Source organism: Vicugna pacos, chromosome 17 (assembly GCF_048564905.1).
Source record: "Vicugna pacos chromosome 17, VicPac4, whole genome shotgun sequence".
NCBI lineage: Eukaryota > Metazoa > Chordata > Mammalia > Artiodactyla > Camelidae > Vicugna > Vicugna pacos.
This window is the reverse complement of record NC_133003.1, coordinates 8,335,324-8,351,733: the sequence shown is the minus strand read 5'-3', so window position 1 is coordinate 8,351,733 and position 16,410 is coordinate 8,335,324. Positions and strand designations below refer to the sequence as shown.

General features: G+C 43.8%; 1 protein-coding gene across 8 annotated transcripts in view; it reads right to left on the bottom strand.

Moving 5' to 3' along the window:
• The window catches only part of RBMS3 (RNA binding motif single stranded interacting protein 3), a 921,458-nt gene that overhangs the window by 694,532 nt on the left and 210,516 nt on the right, over positions 1-16,410 (bottom strand). For all 8 annotated transcript variants that reach the window (XM_031686913.2, XM_072940905.1, XM_072940906.1 and 5 more), the window contains exon 3: positions 8,556-8,729. In XM_031686913.2, coding sequence (XP_031542773.2) covers positions 8,556-8,729 — 174 coding nt within the window. The remainder of the gene's footprint in view (positions 1-8,555; positions 8,730-16,410) is intronic.

The following is a 16,410-nucleotide window of genomic DNA, read 5'->3' as shown; positions in this document are numbered from 1 at the left end:
GCCAAAAGAGGAGGAGAGTTTAGGACAATAAGATCCTGGAGACTTAATGAGCAGGGACGGACCAGCCACACACTGAAGCAGAAGCAGCACAGTTGATTTTATATATTGTGACATACTTAAGCTTGGTTTTATATATTGTGATAAAGGCAGGAATTGGCTTTTAGTATGTGATTTAATCTTAGGAGACTTAATCTTCTTGGGAGATGCCTCAGGGCACGCCGGGTCTGGGCACCTGTAGTAGACACTGTTGATGGCTTTCCCAGTAGACATTTCTCTTTTTCTGGACAACAGAACCTTGACTTTGGCCCTCGGGGATAATGTGCCCAGCCCTGGGGGGAGAAATTATATTTGTTTAAACAAATGCTTTTCAAACTTTAATGTGCATACAAATAAACTAGGGATCTGGATAAATTAGAGATCCTTATCTCGGAGGCTGAGACTAAAGTTCCCGAGTGGCACTGATGCCAGTGGTTCACAGACCACATTTTAAGTGGCGAGGTTCTAATCCAGTGATTCTCAACTATGGAATCTCAACAATCAAACAGTGATTCAAACAGTGATTCTCAACTATGACAGCTCAACAATCAAACAGTGATTCTCAACTACAATATCTCAATAATCAAACAAGAAAACATGGTACACCTATACAATGCAACAATACTCTGCCATAAAAAAGGATAAAATCATGCCATTTGCAGCAACATGGATGGACCTGAAGGCTGTCATTCTAAGTAAAGTGGGCCGGAAAGAGAAAGAAAAATACATATGCCATATGAAGAATCTAAGAAATAATAATAATAATAAGGACACAAATGAACTAATTACGATTTTGATTTCTTGAATATGTGCAAGCACATGTGACTGTCCTTTATGATTGGATTACCACATTCTGTTGATTCTTATTTTGTAGTTGGCTTTATTTCTTTGATAACTATGTAAGTTTAAAAAGCTAAAGATCTAATCTGTTCTTAGAAACAATAATTAGTACATATGTGAAAACTAAAAAAATGTGCAGTATACTGTTTACATGTATTTACATGCAATATAATGTGTATGTGCAGTCGAACTACAATAATTCTACATAATAAAACTGGGGAAAAAAGAAAATTAGGGATAACACTTTATATAAAGTAGAACCATGTAATATTAAAACAAAAGTAACAGTGATTCTCAAGTATATCTCAACAGTGATTCAATCAAACAGTGATTCTCAACTCTGATATCTTACAGTCACATGGGTAAGCTCTGCTTTCATTGTTTGGAAGTTAAGCTTGGGATTAGTTTTTTTTAAAAAAGAAAAGATCCACAGGTGATTTAAATGTGCGAGGTTTAGACTAATATTGGGAAGTCTACTTGCTTTCGCCTCTTGTTAGTTTGAAGCTGAGCATAAAAAGCAGTTCTGGTCAATGAGATAAAGGGAAAGTCTAAGACAGGAATTCTGGGGCAGATTCTTCTCCTCGACAAAACCGCAAAGCACCCCCTCATTCTTGAGGTGCTGTTACATTAAATGAAGCACTTGGAGTTGTGGGTATCAATCATCTCATACCTGGGAAGGGATTCACCGCAGCACGCCGAGCGCAGCAGAGACGAAAAGAAAGAGCTCACTTACGTCTCGGGTGTTGCTGACCAACTGTGGCACCAATCGGGGACACATCTGTCGTTCTGGCTGCTAATGTGAGCAACAAGCCATCCAGGGCTCGGGGACTTAAATCCCCAGCCGCTGTGCTACGCTTACAGGTGTGTGGGCACGCTGAGAGCGCTTGCTCTCTGCTCTCTCAGGTCTGTGGCTTTAGATGGGAAGACCTTCCACAAATACCCTGGGAGTGGCTCAGACAGTAACGGAAGAAACCTGGAGGCCTCTTCGCCCACATTGGGCGTGTGGGCTGAGAAGACCCGGGAACTGAGCTCAACTGAGACCACTGACCTACATGTGCCTCTCCAGGGGCCGTGGATCTCCTCACAGCACAGTGATTCAGTTTAGACAGCGAGTGCCCCAGGAGAGAGCCTTCAGAAACCAAGCTTTTCAAGAGAGCCAGTTAAGAGCTGCATGGCCTTCTCCTTCCCAGCTGGGCAGACCTCTCTGGGCTGAAGGGGGAGAGAGGACCCAGAAGTCACGTAGCATCACCTTCACCACGTTCTGTCAGGCAGACACGGGCCCCAAAGGCCAGATTCAGGAAGAGCGCGTTGAGACCCCACGTCGTGGTGAGAGAGCGCTGTGTCACACGGCGTAAAGGCGTGTGGGATGGACGCATTATTGCAGCCGCATGGGCAGACAGAAATGGGTATCCCTGCGTCCAGACAGATAATCACTGCCGGTTGGAATATTCTGTTATCCTAACTGATCGAGTGCCTTACCCTAACCTCAATGATGGTAACCATGCCATTATTATCTGTTTCGTGTAATTTAGTCTTTAGGAGATGGTATGAGTGTAGGGAGACTGACAGCCTTAGGAGGGCTGTAAGTGAAAGAGACACAGATCTTAGAGACAGGCCATCTCTTGGCCTTGAGAGCAGCTGGGCAAGGTTTGGGGCTGAGTCCTGAGCCGTGAGCAGCCACTATCCCGGTGGAAAGATGTGAGGAAAAAAAAGAAGTTTGGGAAAAATGACCATTGAGTAGTGTTTTCCTCAAACTCTGTTCATGGGTCCCTAGAAGAATTTGGAAAAATTACATCCCTCTTTCCCACTTTTAAGTTCTCTACAAGTTTCACCGTGAGTTTAAATAACTGCAGGGACGTAAGTTTCAGGCCATGATACCCTGCCCTCCTCTCTCAGTACAGAGATGCCTGCACGGCCGGGAAGGATCGGAAGCCCCGCTGGCTTATGGTGCCTGATTTGTCACTACGTGAGGCGCCTCCTTTGTTGGAGCTCCCCTGGGAAGGTTTTACACCCTGCAGCAATAGACCAAAGTAGGATTTATGTGCAAGGAATATGCTTTCTTCTGTAAAAGACTGCGGTAGGGAGACCATACAATGTATCTTCTAAACTTAATCATTTTTGAGAGCAAAAGGGGACCCTATTAATAACAACTCTACAAAATAAGCATAAATGAGGGAAATCAGGATACAAGGTGATTCTAGCCACTGGAATACTAGCAACTTGTAGAGCAAGTCAGTTTACGAAAGAAAATTCATGGAAGCTGAAGCTCTGGTCTTGACTTCACTGAAAACTGTCCATCTTCAGTCCTCCTGGAAATGTTTCCCGTAGCCCCCAAAGTTTGTGCAGATCCTTTGTTACGCTAGTGTCTAGCCGTATCAGTTGTTAAAGTATTAAAAAAAAAAACTTTCAAACACGTTAGTAAATAGAATAACAGTAACTGGGATAACCAGTAAAAGGAATCAGTAATTTAAATTGCATTTATGTTTCAATTCAGAAACTGCAAATAAGCAAGCCCAGGACATCTCTGCGGCCTGGGTGTTGGGGCAGAGAGGGAGAGAATGTGTTTCAGAGGGAGGCACTGGATCTGGAAGTCACGCCACATCACTTCCACCATGTTCTATTTATTTCCAAAGTTGGTGATTCGCCTTGAAGCATAAAAGTCCTTACGTGGGAGAAGGGAGGCGTGCAACCTCCTCTAATGCCTTCTATAAACCTCCCAAAGAAACGCCTGTCCCTGCCCCTGGGGAGAAGCAGGTCCGAGTCCAGGAAGCAACTAGTAAGGCTACCGCGTGCCCTGGACATCGGCAGCAAATAAATGGTTCATTGTGGGATAGCGTCCCCACTGGCAGGTGTGTGAAACCCTCATTTGACAACTTGACTCCCAGTGGAAAGCAACTGTCCCTGTGCTTGGCAGACAAGTTTCTAGAGAGGCAATGTCCTGGAAATCCATGCAATGGCGAGAAGAAAGAGTCCTCTAGCAAGACAGTGCTGTGGTCTCCACCCTCTTCCTTGCAGAATCTGTTAAGAACGAGAAATCCAGCACCAAGCGGCCCACTTTTCCTCCCCTGCCTGTTTACTCTTCTGTCTGCAAAGACAGACGGGGCCCTAGCAGAAGCCTGCATGGTCTCCAGGCAGCCTCAAGCTCCGAGCGCACCGCTATAATTTGATTTTCTTTATCCCTTTTCTTCTTCAGCTCTTCCTGCTGCGTCTGCTTTGCTAGCGGGGTTCTACCTGGTCTCTGCCTCGGGGCTGGCATGAGCCGTCTCCTGATTAGCCCCAAGGGGACACAGAGGCTTGCCTGTGCTCTGTCACTGGGGAAAGAGAAAATAATGCCCAGCCTCCTGAGCCAACAGTGAGGATCAGACCATCTCCATCTCCTTTCTCTCTCCCCCCACCTCCCCTCCTCACCTCTCCATCTGCCCAGGATCCCCCAGATGGTAAGTGTGCTCCTGGCGTGGGAAGAGAAGGGGCCACGTGGGCAGCAGAGGCAGGGATCTCGGCAGCCCGCGGAATCCCTTCCCTCTGTGGTGAGCACTTTTATGATGGTCCCCAGTCACTGAAAGGCCACCCGGTTCATGGGAATTTGATGTGGTTCCCAGTGTCAAGTCACAAAGGAAACCCAGGCCTCTCATTCAGCTGCTGACACGAGCATCAAGTGAGCGATCCAGACCAGCACCCCAGTCAAGATGCGATTTGGAAAGAATCAGAACAGTTTTGCACATGAAACGTATCACCAACACAATATGAGGTCAGAGGCTTACCTGACGCATCTCTAACTTCCTTAGACAATGAAAAAGACTACGGTATATTTAATATTGCACTTATCAACTATATTAGCATATTACATGAATATTTTGAGTATTACTGTCTGCCACTTTCTGCCCCAAGCTGAAGAGGCCACCCTAAACGTCTGGATGTGGTTTGTTCACTGGCATGATTTCTTTTACTAGTGGAACAGGTTAAATATTAGCAGAGTTCTCATCACCTTGTCTTCTCATTTTCGTTTAAGATATATGTATATTGGAGTAGTAATCATCTCATTGTGTAAGTGGAAAAACAGTGGGTTCAAAAAACTCAAACTTCTATCTGGGAGTGTCAATCGTTTTGAATCGGCACAGGATATCCATTTCCGCCCTCCAGCCCTCAGAGAGACGCTCTCATATTACCTCCTTCGGTGAGCAGTCTAATCAGTTTCAGGAAGCTCTGAATAATTACCCAGTGGCTCAGAATGAGTCCTCAGAATGAGCCACTGAGTCACTGGGCAGCATTACTGCGGTCGCTGAAAAATAGCCCGCCCAGGTGTTCCTCTCCTAGCCCGGGAACTGGCACTTCGTATGACAAAGGAGCTTGGCAGATGCCCTTAAGGATCTTCGGCTGGGGAGATTGTCCTGGGTTATCTGGGTGGGCCCTTAAATGCAATCACAAGTATCCTTACAAGAGAGAAGCATCTTCTCTTCTAGAGAGAGAGAAGATGAAGCAGAAACAGATTTGAAGATGCTGGGAGGCTGGCCTTAGAGATGAAAGAAGGGCCCGCAAGCCCAGGGACTTGCAAGGACTGTCGTGCTACAAGCTGGAAAAGGCAAGGAATAGATTCTCCCCTGGAGGCTTTTGAGGGAGCGCAAGTCCAGCCAACATGTGATTTCAGTTCAGGGAAACATATGTCGGACTTCTAACCTCAGGAACTGTGAGAGAATAAATGTGTGCTATTTTAAGCCCCCAAGTTCAGGGTGACCTGCTGTGGCAGCCACAGGAAACAGATACACTGGTATACAACAGAGCTCTGAGAAAAGCCTTACCTGGTCAGGGAGAGGCTTGACTGTATGCAGAGGTTTCTATGGGCTGCTAACATCAAGGTAACTGACCAGGCACCCGTGGGGTGTCAGGGTTCCTCAGGAGCAGGGGAATGGAAGCAAGAGGGAGCCCTCTGAGTCACATCCACTGACCCCACAAACATCACATTGGCTGACCCCCTAGTAACCCCAGGAAACTAAAGAGCTGGAAATCTTCAATCCAACCAGTAACTTGGGGGGAAAGAAAGAGGCCAGAATCTCACCAGGCAGGCAGAACATTTATAGCTTCATTAAAGGCTCCTGAATTATATGACTCAAGAAAATCACTGGCAACCTATTCAGACAAGAATTCCGTTTCTGTGGTTTGAACCACAAGACCTCCGTGGATCTTATAATGCAGTGACTCCCACAGTTTTGGAGCCCAAAATCTTTCTCTAGTATTTTTGGCTTGCCAGAGGGACCCAAGCAAAAGTTCTAAGAGTGTCAACATTTTTGTGTGTTGTCATCATGACCCAGCTCTCCAAGTCTCCCCAGACCGAACCTCTGGTTTGCTATGAGATTATATCATCCTTTTTGTAAGGCAGTAGGAGAGGTAAATGGTCACTCATCCTGGAGTCAAGAGTTAAACGCCGTTGGATCAGGCATGGGAGAAAATGTGAGAGAAAATTTTAAACATTGAAACAATGGCAGAGTGTCAAGCAGAGTGATTCTTGGAGTATCCTTGAAACCAGAAGTGCAGCCCACATGGCTGTGTTTCAAGTCCTTTCTAATTTTCTGCTTCTACTTTCCACCCTTGACTCACTTTACTCTCAGTGGTGTCACAAAAGGAAGTATCAGTGTCTGGGTTTTAAAGCACACACCCCCAACAAAATGGCCAGACATCCTGTAATTATCCCTGAGGTTTTTCCAGACAGAATAGCACATATTCTCCATTCCAACCCCCAGACCTAAAATCAAATATCTTATAAATATAAATACTTCCCGAAGGAGTAACCTGCACATTTAAATTACAAGATACAAAGAGTTCTCTCTGAGGTACAATCATGTAAATGTTCTCAACACGAAAATAAAAGACACAGGATGCAACGGCAAGGAACATAATACATAGAATACAATGGACAAGAATGCTGGCTGGAGACTAGGCGGCCAGTGTTCGAATCCCACGCCCACTACTAGCTGTGTAACTCTGGGCAAAATGTTTATTTTTCTGAGCTTTATTTCACCAATCTTTAAAATGGTGATAGTAATAATAATAATACCTACCTCCTAAGGCTATTTTGAAGAGATATACGTATATAATACACGTAAAGGTGTACAGAACTTGAGAAACATTAAGTGCTCGGTCAGTGTCAGCTACTTATAGACAGCCTTGAGACCAATAAGAATAGGAATTGAGACATTTCATTAAATTATCATTTGTTGTCATCTGGCCTGATGTCATGACTGAAGGGGAAAAGCTAATGAGACATTTTCAGTATGGAACTAGTTACTAAAAATAAATTACATAAAATATGTACAACTTGTCTTTTATTATTATGGATACAAGTTGCATGCATTTTGAACATCAAACAGATCAAGGGCTGTATAAGAAAGGAATCATCCTCCTACTGCTGAATGTCAACCTCATTCTGCAGAAGTAACCCCACGCACGTGCACAGAGGCAGGTGTGCATTTAGGTGTATATGTAATATTATTGCCATTTGGCTCCCTAATTTGCTTCTTGTTACTCTATCGGAAATTCTTCACCCAGCAGCCAGAGTAAGTCCCCAGATAATCCGTCATTTAGTCTTCTTGCTTAAAACACTCCAGTGGCTTCCCATTGTATTTAAATACAAATCCTTCCCCTGGATTACAAAGTGCTGCACACCCTGGCCTCCGCCTACTTTTCTGACCTTACCTCCCTCTGTCCTTCCAAGACCCAGCTCCAGACAAACTGGTTGTCTCTCTGGATGGAGAACATTCCAGCTCAGTCCTGCTTCAGTTTCCTAACTCTGTTTCCTCTGCTGCTCTTCCTTCTGATCTCTGCCTAGTCATGGCTCTTCTTTTATTCAGATCTCAGATGAAACCTGGCCTCTTAGTGAGGACTTGGCTGACCAGACAACTCAAGTAGCCACCTTCTCATTACCCAGTTTTGTGTTTGTATTTTTAGCAGTCAAGAGATGTCTTACTAATCAAATACTCATCATGTTTTCTCCCCAAGTGTTCAAGTGTAATTTACAACAACAAAAATCTTAGTGTATTAGAAGTGGATGAAGACACAGACAACAACAGCAGAAACAGATAATCCTGTTCTAAAAGGTTCTTAGGTCCCATGAGCTTATTTCTCCCCACTAAACGTTTTTTCCTCTTGCCCTTTGAGTCATCTACACAACCTCAGAGTTCTGTGTAGCAATGACTGGAAAATACCCTACTAATGAATTTATATCACGTGTTGACATCAGTTTAACCATATCAACAGGGCCAGCGATGAAAGTGAGAGGCTCCATTGCCTCTTCTGTGGCACTTTGAAAATTACCCTATCCCTGTGCAAGAGCTACCAACTAAATTCATAAGCAACAGCCAGGAGGAAGCCAGAAAATAAAACCAGAGACACACATACATTCAGCCTCCTCACCACACCATTCGGAAAGTTCTGGCAGCCTACTACGCTAGAAATGACTTCAGATAAAACATCAATTTTCAGCTAAGATCATCCAAGCATGTCACTGAAACACATAAGACATTCTCCATTGCTCATCTCTCTTGCTCAAGAGCTAGCATATTCGTGCTTTAAGAAGCATTATAACATTGGAAAAATTGCCCAGTCAACAGAGAGATACCATCTCTAGACTCAGAATGTGCCTGAGTAAAGTATCCAATTGACTAAATACAGAAAAATGAGGTACTTACAGCAGGGTGTCCCGTACAGTAGGTATAGCTGGCATGGGACTGATAGTGCAAACTTGCTCTTGGAAAGGAGTATGTATTCCAGGCTGGTTGGCTGCCATTCCACTGGGAGCTGAAGCCAGGGCTCATGGTCACTCGCGACTTACTAGGGTGATAGGCTCTCCCTGTGGAGCTAGACTATCAAGAAGAAAGAAATGCAATGTAAAGACAGCTCTGTAGAAACCCCAAGTCAGCTATAAATGGTAGCCTGCATCCTCATGTATGATTAGGACCCAGGACTTGGCTGGTTAAAAGAAAGGGCTGATTTCTTACGAGGAGGCACACAATATGGTTCTGATTAGGATAGAAGTGTTTTCTCACTGTTAGAATTTTGACTGGATCCCAAAGCACAACGTCTCACTGAAATGTATCTTACTGAAAACTGTTTGTTTTTTTTTTTTTCTAATTATAACAGATCACATCGTCCTTCAGAAAGAAGACACGCTTTAGTGGTGATATTTTCAATTACCTAAATATCCTTTCATCGTAAGGTTCACCTTTGAAATTCAGCATTAGGTTTATCTGAATGCAGTAAACAAGTATCTTAGTTTACAAGGGTTGGATCAAGGCACAGATTGGTTCCTGACTCTAAATAGTCTCCAAATTCCAAGATTCCAAATTTTATTGCTCTCTTCCAGGAGACATCAGCAGAAGTCTCGACATGTTCCCACATGTCACCATTCCACTACCTAACAACAGCAAAAGGATGAAGGATTTGAAATCATCATTTACCCCGAACTGGCCCAATGAATTTAAACTAGAGGAACAGGAAAATATCAATCAATTTGCCAAATGTTAAATATATCTAGTTGTTCATAATTGTAAATAGGGTAGAATGAACTGAAAACAAAACTCACTTGTATCTTCTGTCCTTCTTTGCCCCCAGAGGGCCATGGCATATAAGGCGTATAATGGTTTCTTTTCAGAGAACACTTTCTATCATCAAATTGCAATAGCTACTTACCCAAGTAGCACAGTAACTTTCACAATAAATTCTATTTATAAATCTATGGGTGCATGCCAACTCAATCACTGGGAAATGTGCTAATCTCATTGCCATTATATTCAGGAAACCTAGTGGGGAAGAAACTTTTATCCAAGATTGTATTTCCCCATTGGGCTGCATTCTTATGCCATTAGATACTTAGAGGACTGACTTTTCTAAAGACAGTTTCTTGGGCATTTAAAATAACCAAGAGAAAGTAAAAACCTCAGCAATCCAAAGGCACGAGTCAGAACTGTTTCTCTCACAAGAGCCTCAAATTATTTGGCAAGGGAAAGGAACATTTAATTCAGTGATTTACTTATAAACAATTTAAAATATTTAAACTAAAAGTTGGAGAACCAATTAACCTTGTTACGGTGGACAAATTTATTTGACTATCTGTCTCCACGCTCATCACCATCATTGCCCTGAGCACATGTGCTACCCAAGGGTTCAACATTCAGTGAGAGGCACGGGAGCAGCAGCGCAAAGCCAGAGACCATTACTGCACACCTCCTAGAACACGCCTGTGCTGGAGCAGCAGCGGTGGGCTTCTGAAACATTAGGATATTTGTGCCTGGTTCTAAGTACAGATGCTCTGTATTTATACACATAAAAAAAATTCCCTGTTTTTTACCACATGTACAGTCACTTCAAAGACTAATAGAACCCACCCACAAAACTACCTTTGGCCCTGAAAGCATCTTGGTTTCTGCCCTGCATCTATGATCATTAAAAGTCATCACTCTCACTAGCTCAGTTGATTCTACAGGTAGCTCCTTCAAGACCAGACATGTTTAGGTATTTTACCTGTTTTCACATTTAGATTAGCTCAGGCAGTTTTAAGTTCTTGGAGAAGCAGGCAGTGTATGTATAAGGAAGCTTGTAAAAAGCCTCACCTCGTAGTTTAATTACGTCCCCAAGCAGCATCAGTCTCCACTCAGGGGTTTCATTCATGAGGCCCTCCCCCTGCACAGCCCTTTCTCTCCTTCTTCTGCAAGCTCGTGGCCATGTTACACCTGTGCTTGGTGCCATTCCTGAGGCCTGTGGCTTTTGCTGACCCCTGGCCTTCCTGCTCTCACACAGCTCTCACACTGTGGTTCCAACACGTGGGTTTGTATTGTTCCACGTAAATTTCAGCTCCCCAACTGGCTGAGAGCCTCGTATGTTCAAGCCCATATGCTGCCTTATCTGTGGCTCCGAACAGTGTTCCCTCTGCTTGGAGCCTCTAACAGCTTGACCTGCGAAGCCTCTAACCACGTTCATCCCCTCATCACTGCCTTCATTTTCTCCTTGACTCCACGTCCCTCTTGGCTGGACCTTCTTGTCTCACACCCTTGCTTCCTTTCTCGTTGCCCTAAATGAGGTCTTGCCAGGGAAGAATTCTCAGCTTTGTCCTTCACTCTTTTAACTTTCCTCCTTTGTGATTACACAGCTGGTCAAAGCTTTCAGTACTCCTTCTAAAAACGATGATTCTCAGATATAGCTTAACATTGCCAACTCTCCCCTAAATTCCACTCCCAGATCTTAAAATATCTGCTGGATTGAGAGGTTATGATTAATCTACTAATTGCCACCAAGGGAACCAAAGCTGAAATTATTGTATATAAAATCAAATGAATTAACTGTTTTACTCTAAATGTTACCTTTTCTAATTTCTTTATTCTGTTAATGCTCATTCTGGCAGTACCTTGAAACTAACAGCCTTGAAGTCTTAGAACAACTTGGACTCACTGATCTGTTTTCCAACTTCCATTATCAGTATCACCAAATTTTATTGAATTTTTCAGTAATTCTTGAATTAATGTTGCCCTTCCCGTTGCCATTAGCACTGGGCATTTTTAAGGTTTTATCAGTTTATATTAGAGACACTAAAACTACATCAAGAACCTCTTACCTTAAGTCTTGACTGCCTCTCCACAAGGACACTAGATTATTTTTTTCTAGAAACTTGCTTTACTATGTTACTCCCTGCTGGAAAAAAAAATGCTCAATGGCTTTCCATGGTGCATGAGACAAAGTCCAAACTTCCTAGTTTTTCATCTGAGATTCTAACGCGAGCCTCCTTCCCTTACAGAGAAAGTAACCTCAAGCTCCAGGTTTTTCTAACTCCAAATACGATTTGTATGACCATGCTGTTGTTACAACCCACCTTCCTTCTTAGAGTGTCTTCCCTTCCTCTCAGCTCACATTTCAGTGACCCTACCAGACTACCTTTCCTGGAACATCTATGCCAACCCTCAGTCACCAGGCTACAGGGACTTTTGTTTCTACTAGGCACCAACATTACTGATCTTCTGCCATATTCATCTGGTCCTTTCATTTGCGTGGCTACCCAGGAAGTCAAGGTCATAACTTCATCAAGTCTCATCACATCTCTTAGTCTTACACACAGTTCTTACGTCCCAAGATGCCTCTTTGGGGATATGTGCCTCAGTTGTGCTTCCCCAGAAGAGGATGGCAATGCAAGAACTTGAGTGCAAGTGGTTAATTTTCAACATGATCAGAAAGAAAATCAGAAAGGGAATGAGAAATGTGACAGAGAAAGGAGGAGCCAAGAAGTCTGCATCATTAAAGAAGTCATTACTGTAGAGAATTAAGGCTCAGTTCCACCAAGGGGCCCTGGGAGACAGTAAAACATGCTTCAGAGTTACCCAAAGTGCCAAGAAGCTGGCGCATTTAGCCTCCAGCTCCCATTCATCATTGCCTGACAGCTGCTCCTGGAAACATTAATCCCCCGGCATTTCTGGCCTGCCCTACACATAGGCCAAAAGAAAGTTCTCACACATAGAGCTCCAGGACATTGTTGACATGCTCTGGGAAAGTAAGCGCCAAGAAGGCATGGGCAAGTCACGCACAGCGTCTGCCACTACGTGGAGGGCTCCCTGACTGTCTCTGCATCTGCCAGGGAACCCCAGACACTCACATTTTCCCTCTGAGTAACAGAGCAGGACCTCAAAAATACTGGTCCAACTGGCTTGACTAAGCTGCCATTAAGGGCCTGAAAGGACAGTGCACAATAACAGATACTGGGACAGTGGGTGAGCATGGTGAAAGGTGCTCACAATCATTAACCATCAGAAAAATGTAAAAATAAAGCTACAATAAGGTACTAGTCCATACCCACTAGAATAGCTGAAACTAACAGGAATGAAACTGACACAACAGACTCTAAATAGTTAGTGAGGTTTTGGATGACTGGGGCTTCCATAAGTTGTCAGTGGCAGGGTAAAAGGACATAGCTACTGCATGGTAGTTTCTTATAAAATGAAACATACTTCTATTTAAGGCTGAGCAATTCTACACCCAGCTGTTTACTCCAAAGAAAAGATTTTTACACAAAGTTGCTTTTACAAGAGTGACCAGTGGCAGCTGCATTTGAAATAGCCTCCAAATGGAATTTACTCAAGTCTATCAACAGTAAATGGATTCTGAAAAAAAGGGGGAGTATATTCATATAATAGATAATACTTCCTAGGGATTAAAAAAGGACAAAATTGTGATACACACAAGTACATGGATGAATCTCAAGATCATGTCAAAGAAAAGATGAAAAATGGAAGAAAAGTACATGTGATTTCACGTATGTGAAGTCCAAGTTAAGGAAAACATATGCAGCAACAGAAATAAGAGTGGATGCTGGGGGATTGGAGACTTGATAAGAAAGGGGGGGACTAAGGTAATTTTCCAGGGTGATGGAAAGGCTTGCCATCTTGTTTTAGAAGGTCATCACATGAACACATGTATCTGCCAAAACTCATCCAGTAGAACCCTTGAGATCTGTGTATTTGATTATCTCTCATTTAGATCTCAATAAAAAAAAAATACATGGCCATTGAAAAAGGCTGGTTCTGAATTTTCCATGGTAATGGAGGATAGAGATGGCTCAGAAAATTGAATCACAATGATCCCCAAATCCTAATTTTCTATACCCCATAATTGGCTAATCTGCGTCCTGCTAGCTTTTCCCTCCTTGGCATGCCCTCTGAGAGCAATGCCAGGGAACATCTCACAGCCAAAAGGCAGGCAGCCAGAGAGAAGAGCAAAGAGTCTGGACAAAGAGACTCTGACTAACCAAGAGCTGGCAGCAGCATCTGGTGTCTGCCAACAGATCAGGGGGCAGGGCACAGCACAAAAGCAGGGCCCTCTTACACGCTTCCAGAAAGTGCAATGCTCCAGGGAACACTTGCTGTTCTATCTACTCCATCCGCACCAGCAAATAAAAGGAAGAAAAAGAAAGGGGCAGCAGGAGGCTGCACTAGGAAAACAATGTAATGAGGAAGAACAGAATAAGCGACACTGTAAGATTTAGAGACACAATTGAATGAGTGCTCCAGGGAGATAGTAAGACATGACACGTACGTGCAATTTGCCACCCATCAGACACGCTCTAAGTGTCTCATGCTCACACTGAGATTGCTCATGCATTACTCATGACAAAATTTTGAGGTAGTTCCTACTATTATCTGCATTTTATAGGTGAGGAAACAGGCAGAAAGAAACGAGGTAACTTGAAAATGTAGGGTAATAGAACTAGGAAGGAGCTGAGAGTCAAATCCATACAAGGGACAGCATAATCCACATTCTCAACAGCCCTATTTTTCCACTGTCTTTGGATCTTCTCTAAAATAGATTCTAAGGCAAGGATTGGTTGGTTGTTTGTTTGAGGGGTGGGGGAGAGTAGTTACAAAAATCAAGAGGGAAGAAAATGTGAGACTGGGTCAGAAAATGAGAAAAAAAAAAGTCTGCATAAGTGTGTATATATGCTCTAAAGTAAAAAGCACTGGATTCTGCTGAGACCTCTGAAAAAGGTTCAAAATGCCACTGAGAATTACCCACTGAATGATGAGGGGCTGGAGTACTTGTGGACTGGCCTCTGTCCCCTACTGGGTAAGAGCTGCCCTCTAGGGAACACAGCACTTCCAAGCTGTGTTTGGGCGTGGGAGAGCGAGCTCTGTCGGCATCAGAGAAGGGCCTGGGCAGAAAGTGGAGAGACACGCAGGTAAACTCAGGTAAGATGCTGTCAGTGCCTGATGAGTAAAACTGTCCATCACACTTGCAGCTGAAATCAGAGATGAGCCAGGGGTGGGTCTGTGGGGTTTGGTCTCCTGAGGCAACTACTACAACCACCTCTCGGCGAATAGTAAGTACAAGGGCAGGGATCATGACAGCACTGTTTAATGACACCTGCTACCATGTGTGTTATATGTACTGTCTCTCCAAATCCTGAGGACAATCCAATCACAGAGGGGTTGTTATCCACATTTTACTGATGAAGAAACCTGGACGTACAGTGGTTATGCAACTTCCCTAAGGACACACAGCTAGTCAAGGGACAGAGCTATGGATTAAAGGTTCAGTGAACGCAGAATTAGGGTTGGTTATATGATTAAAAACTTGTCATCTCCAAAGAATAAGGCTGAGGAATGAACCTCATACTCCAACTGAAAGAGAAATGAAGAGAGAACCACCATAAATATATGTTAATATAATTATAGAGAGACAGTCAGTGATCCAAAAGAGCATGAAATTGCTGTGCGATGCGGGTACAACCTGCTGTGCGCAGGACTTACTGTGAGGGAATAACACCATCTTGCCCTATTGGTGATATCATGATCACGTAATAGTGTACCACCGTTAACTCAAGTTCAATGGCCAGTGATGACACAACAGCCAACTCAAACTGCCCACCATGTTGTCTCCTTTAAAAGTCCCTCAGTCTCCATCAGTGAATGTGCTTCTCATCAGGAAGGAACTGCAGGATAATTCTTGAAATACAGTCAATAAATTTACACTGAAATTATTTTCAGTATCATCCCATGGTACCCTAAAAATACTGCTAAAGTTAGTAGTCTGAAGGAGAATGTATGTCCTTTATAACCATACTATTATAATACATGGGATATTCTGCATATGCCAACAGATCAGAGGGTCTTATGATAATCTTAGTATTATAGTAGTAGATACGTTTCACCAGCTTAGCAGCCTAGCTAGTCTTCCCAGTGTCCTGCTGAACACAGTATATGCCTGTATAGATATGGTTATTGCAGGTGACCTCCCAAACCTGAGTTTGATGGAACCAGCTAGTCAACTGACCCAATCTGAGTCGACTAGATGACTTCCCCTGAACTATAAAATCACCATCCAATGATTTGTAAATCTGTATTGGGCACTTGAACTCAGAAGCGATATAAAGTAAGAACTAAGGTTTGGTTGTATGAATGTGAAAACAAACACAGCCCATCTGGGCGAGGTGCGGGGAGCCCCAGTGAAAGTGAGGGGGAGAGGTGGGGGAAAGAAAGTTTGAACAGTCATGGAGACAAGAGACAAGAGACACTCATGCTTAACGGAGGTGCGAGGAACACTTTGGTTCTGGGTGACTTTTACAGTTTTTGGCTCCGGTCGCTCCGAACACCTGGCGGCACTCCTGCTCCTGTATTCCTGATCCAGATATGAAATCCTTCTTTCCTGCTTAGGTGATCTGGAGTGGAAACTGCAATTAAATGGCCACTGACTCCACCAAGTGAAAGGAGCAGATGTGCAGGAAGCAGCAGGGCTGAGTGACCACGTGGCCCAGATGGAGAGAGAAACAAGGGCTTTCGGGTCCCCTGGAGGCCTTAGCATGTTTCACGGGAATCCCACGAACCATCCCAGGGACTCCCCCCTTCACCTTCCTCGTGGGGGCAGGTTCCTCTTCCCAACAACCAAATGGTTACTTCGGGGACATGGTGTCCTTTCCTTTCACCCGTCCCTTCATTTTCTCCTGTGAAAGGCCCTCATTGTTCTTTGGCTGTTTAAGTCAGTATTTCCAGTTGACATTAGGTATTCAGTGAC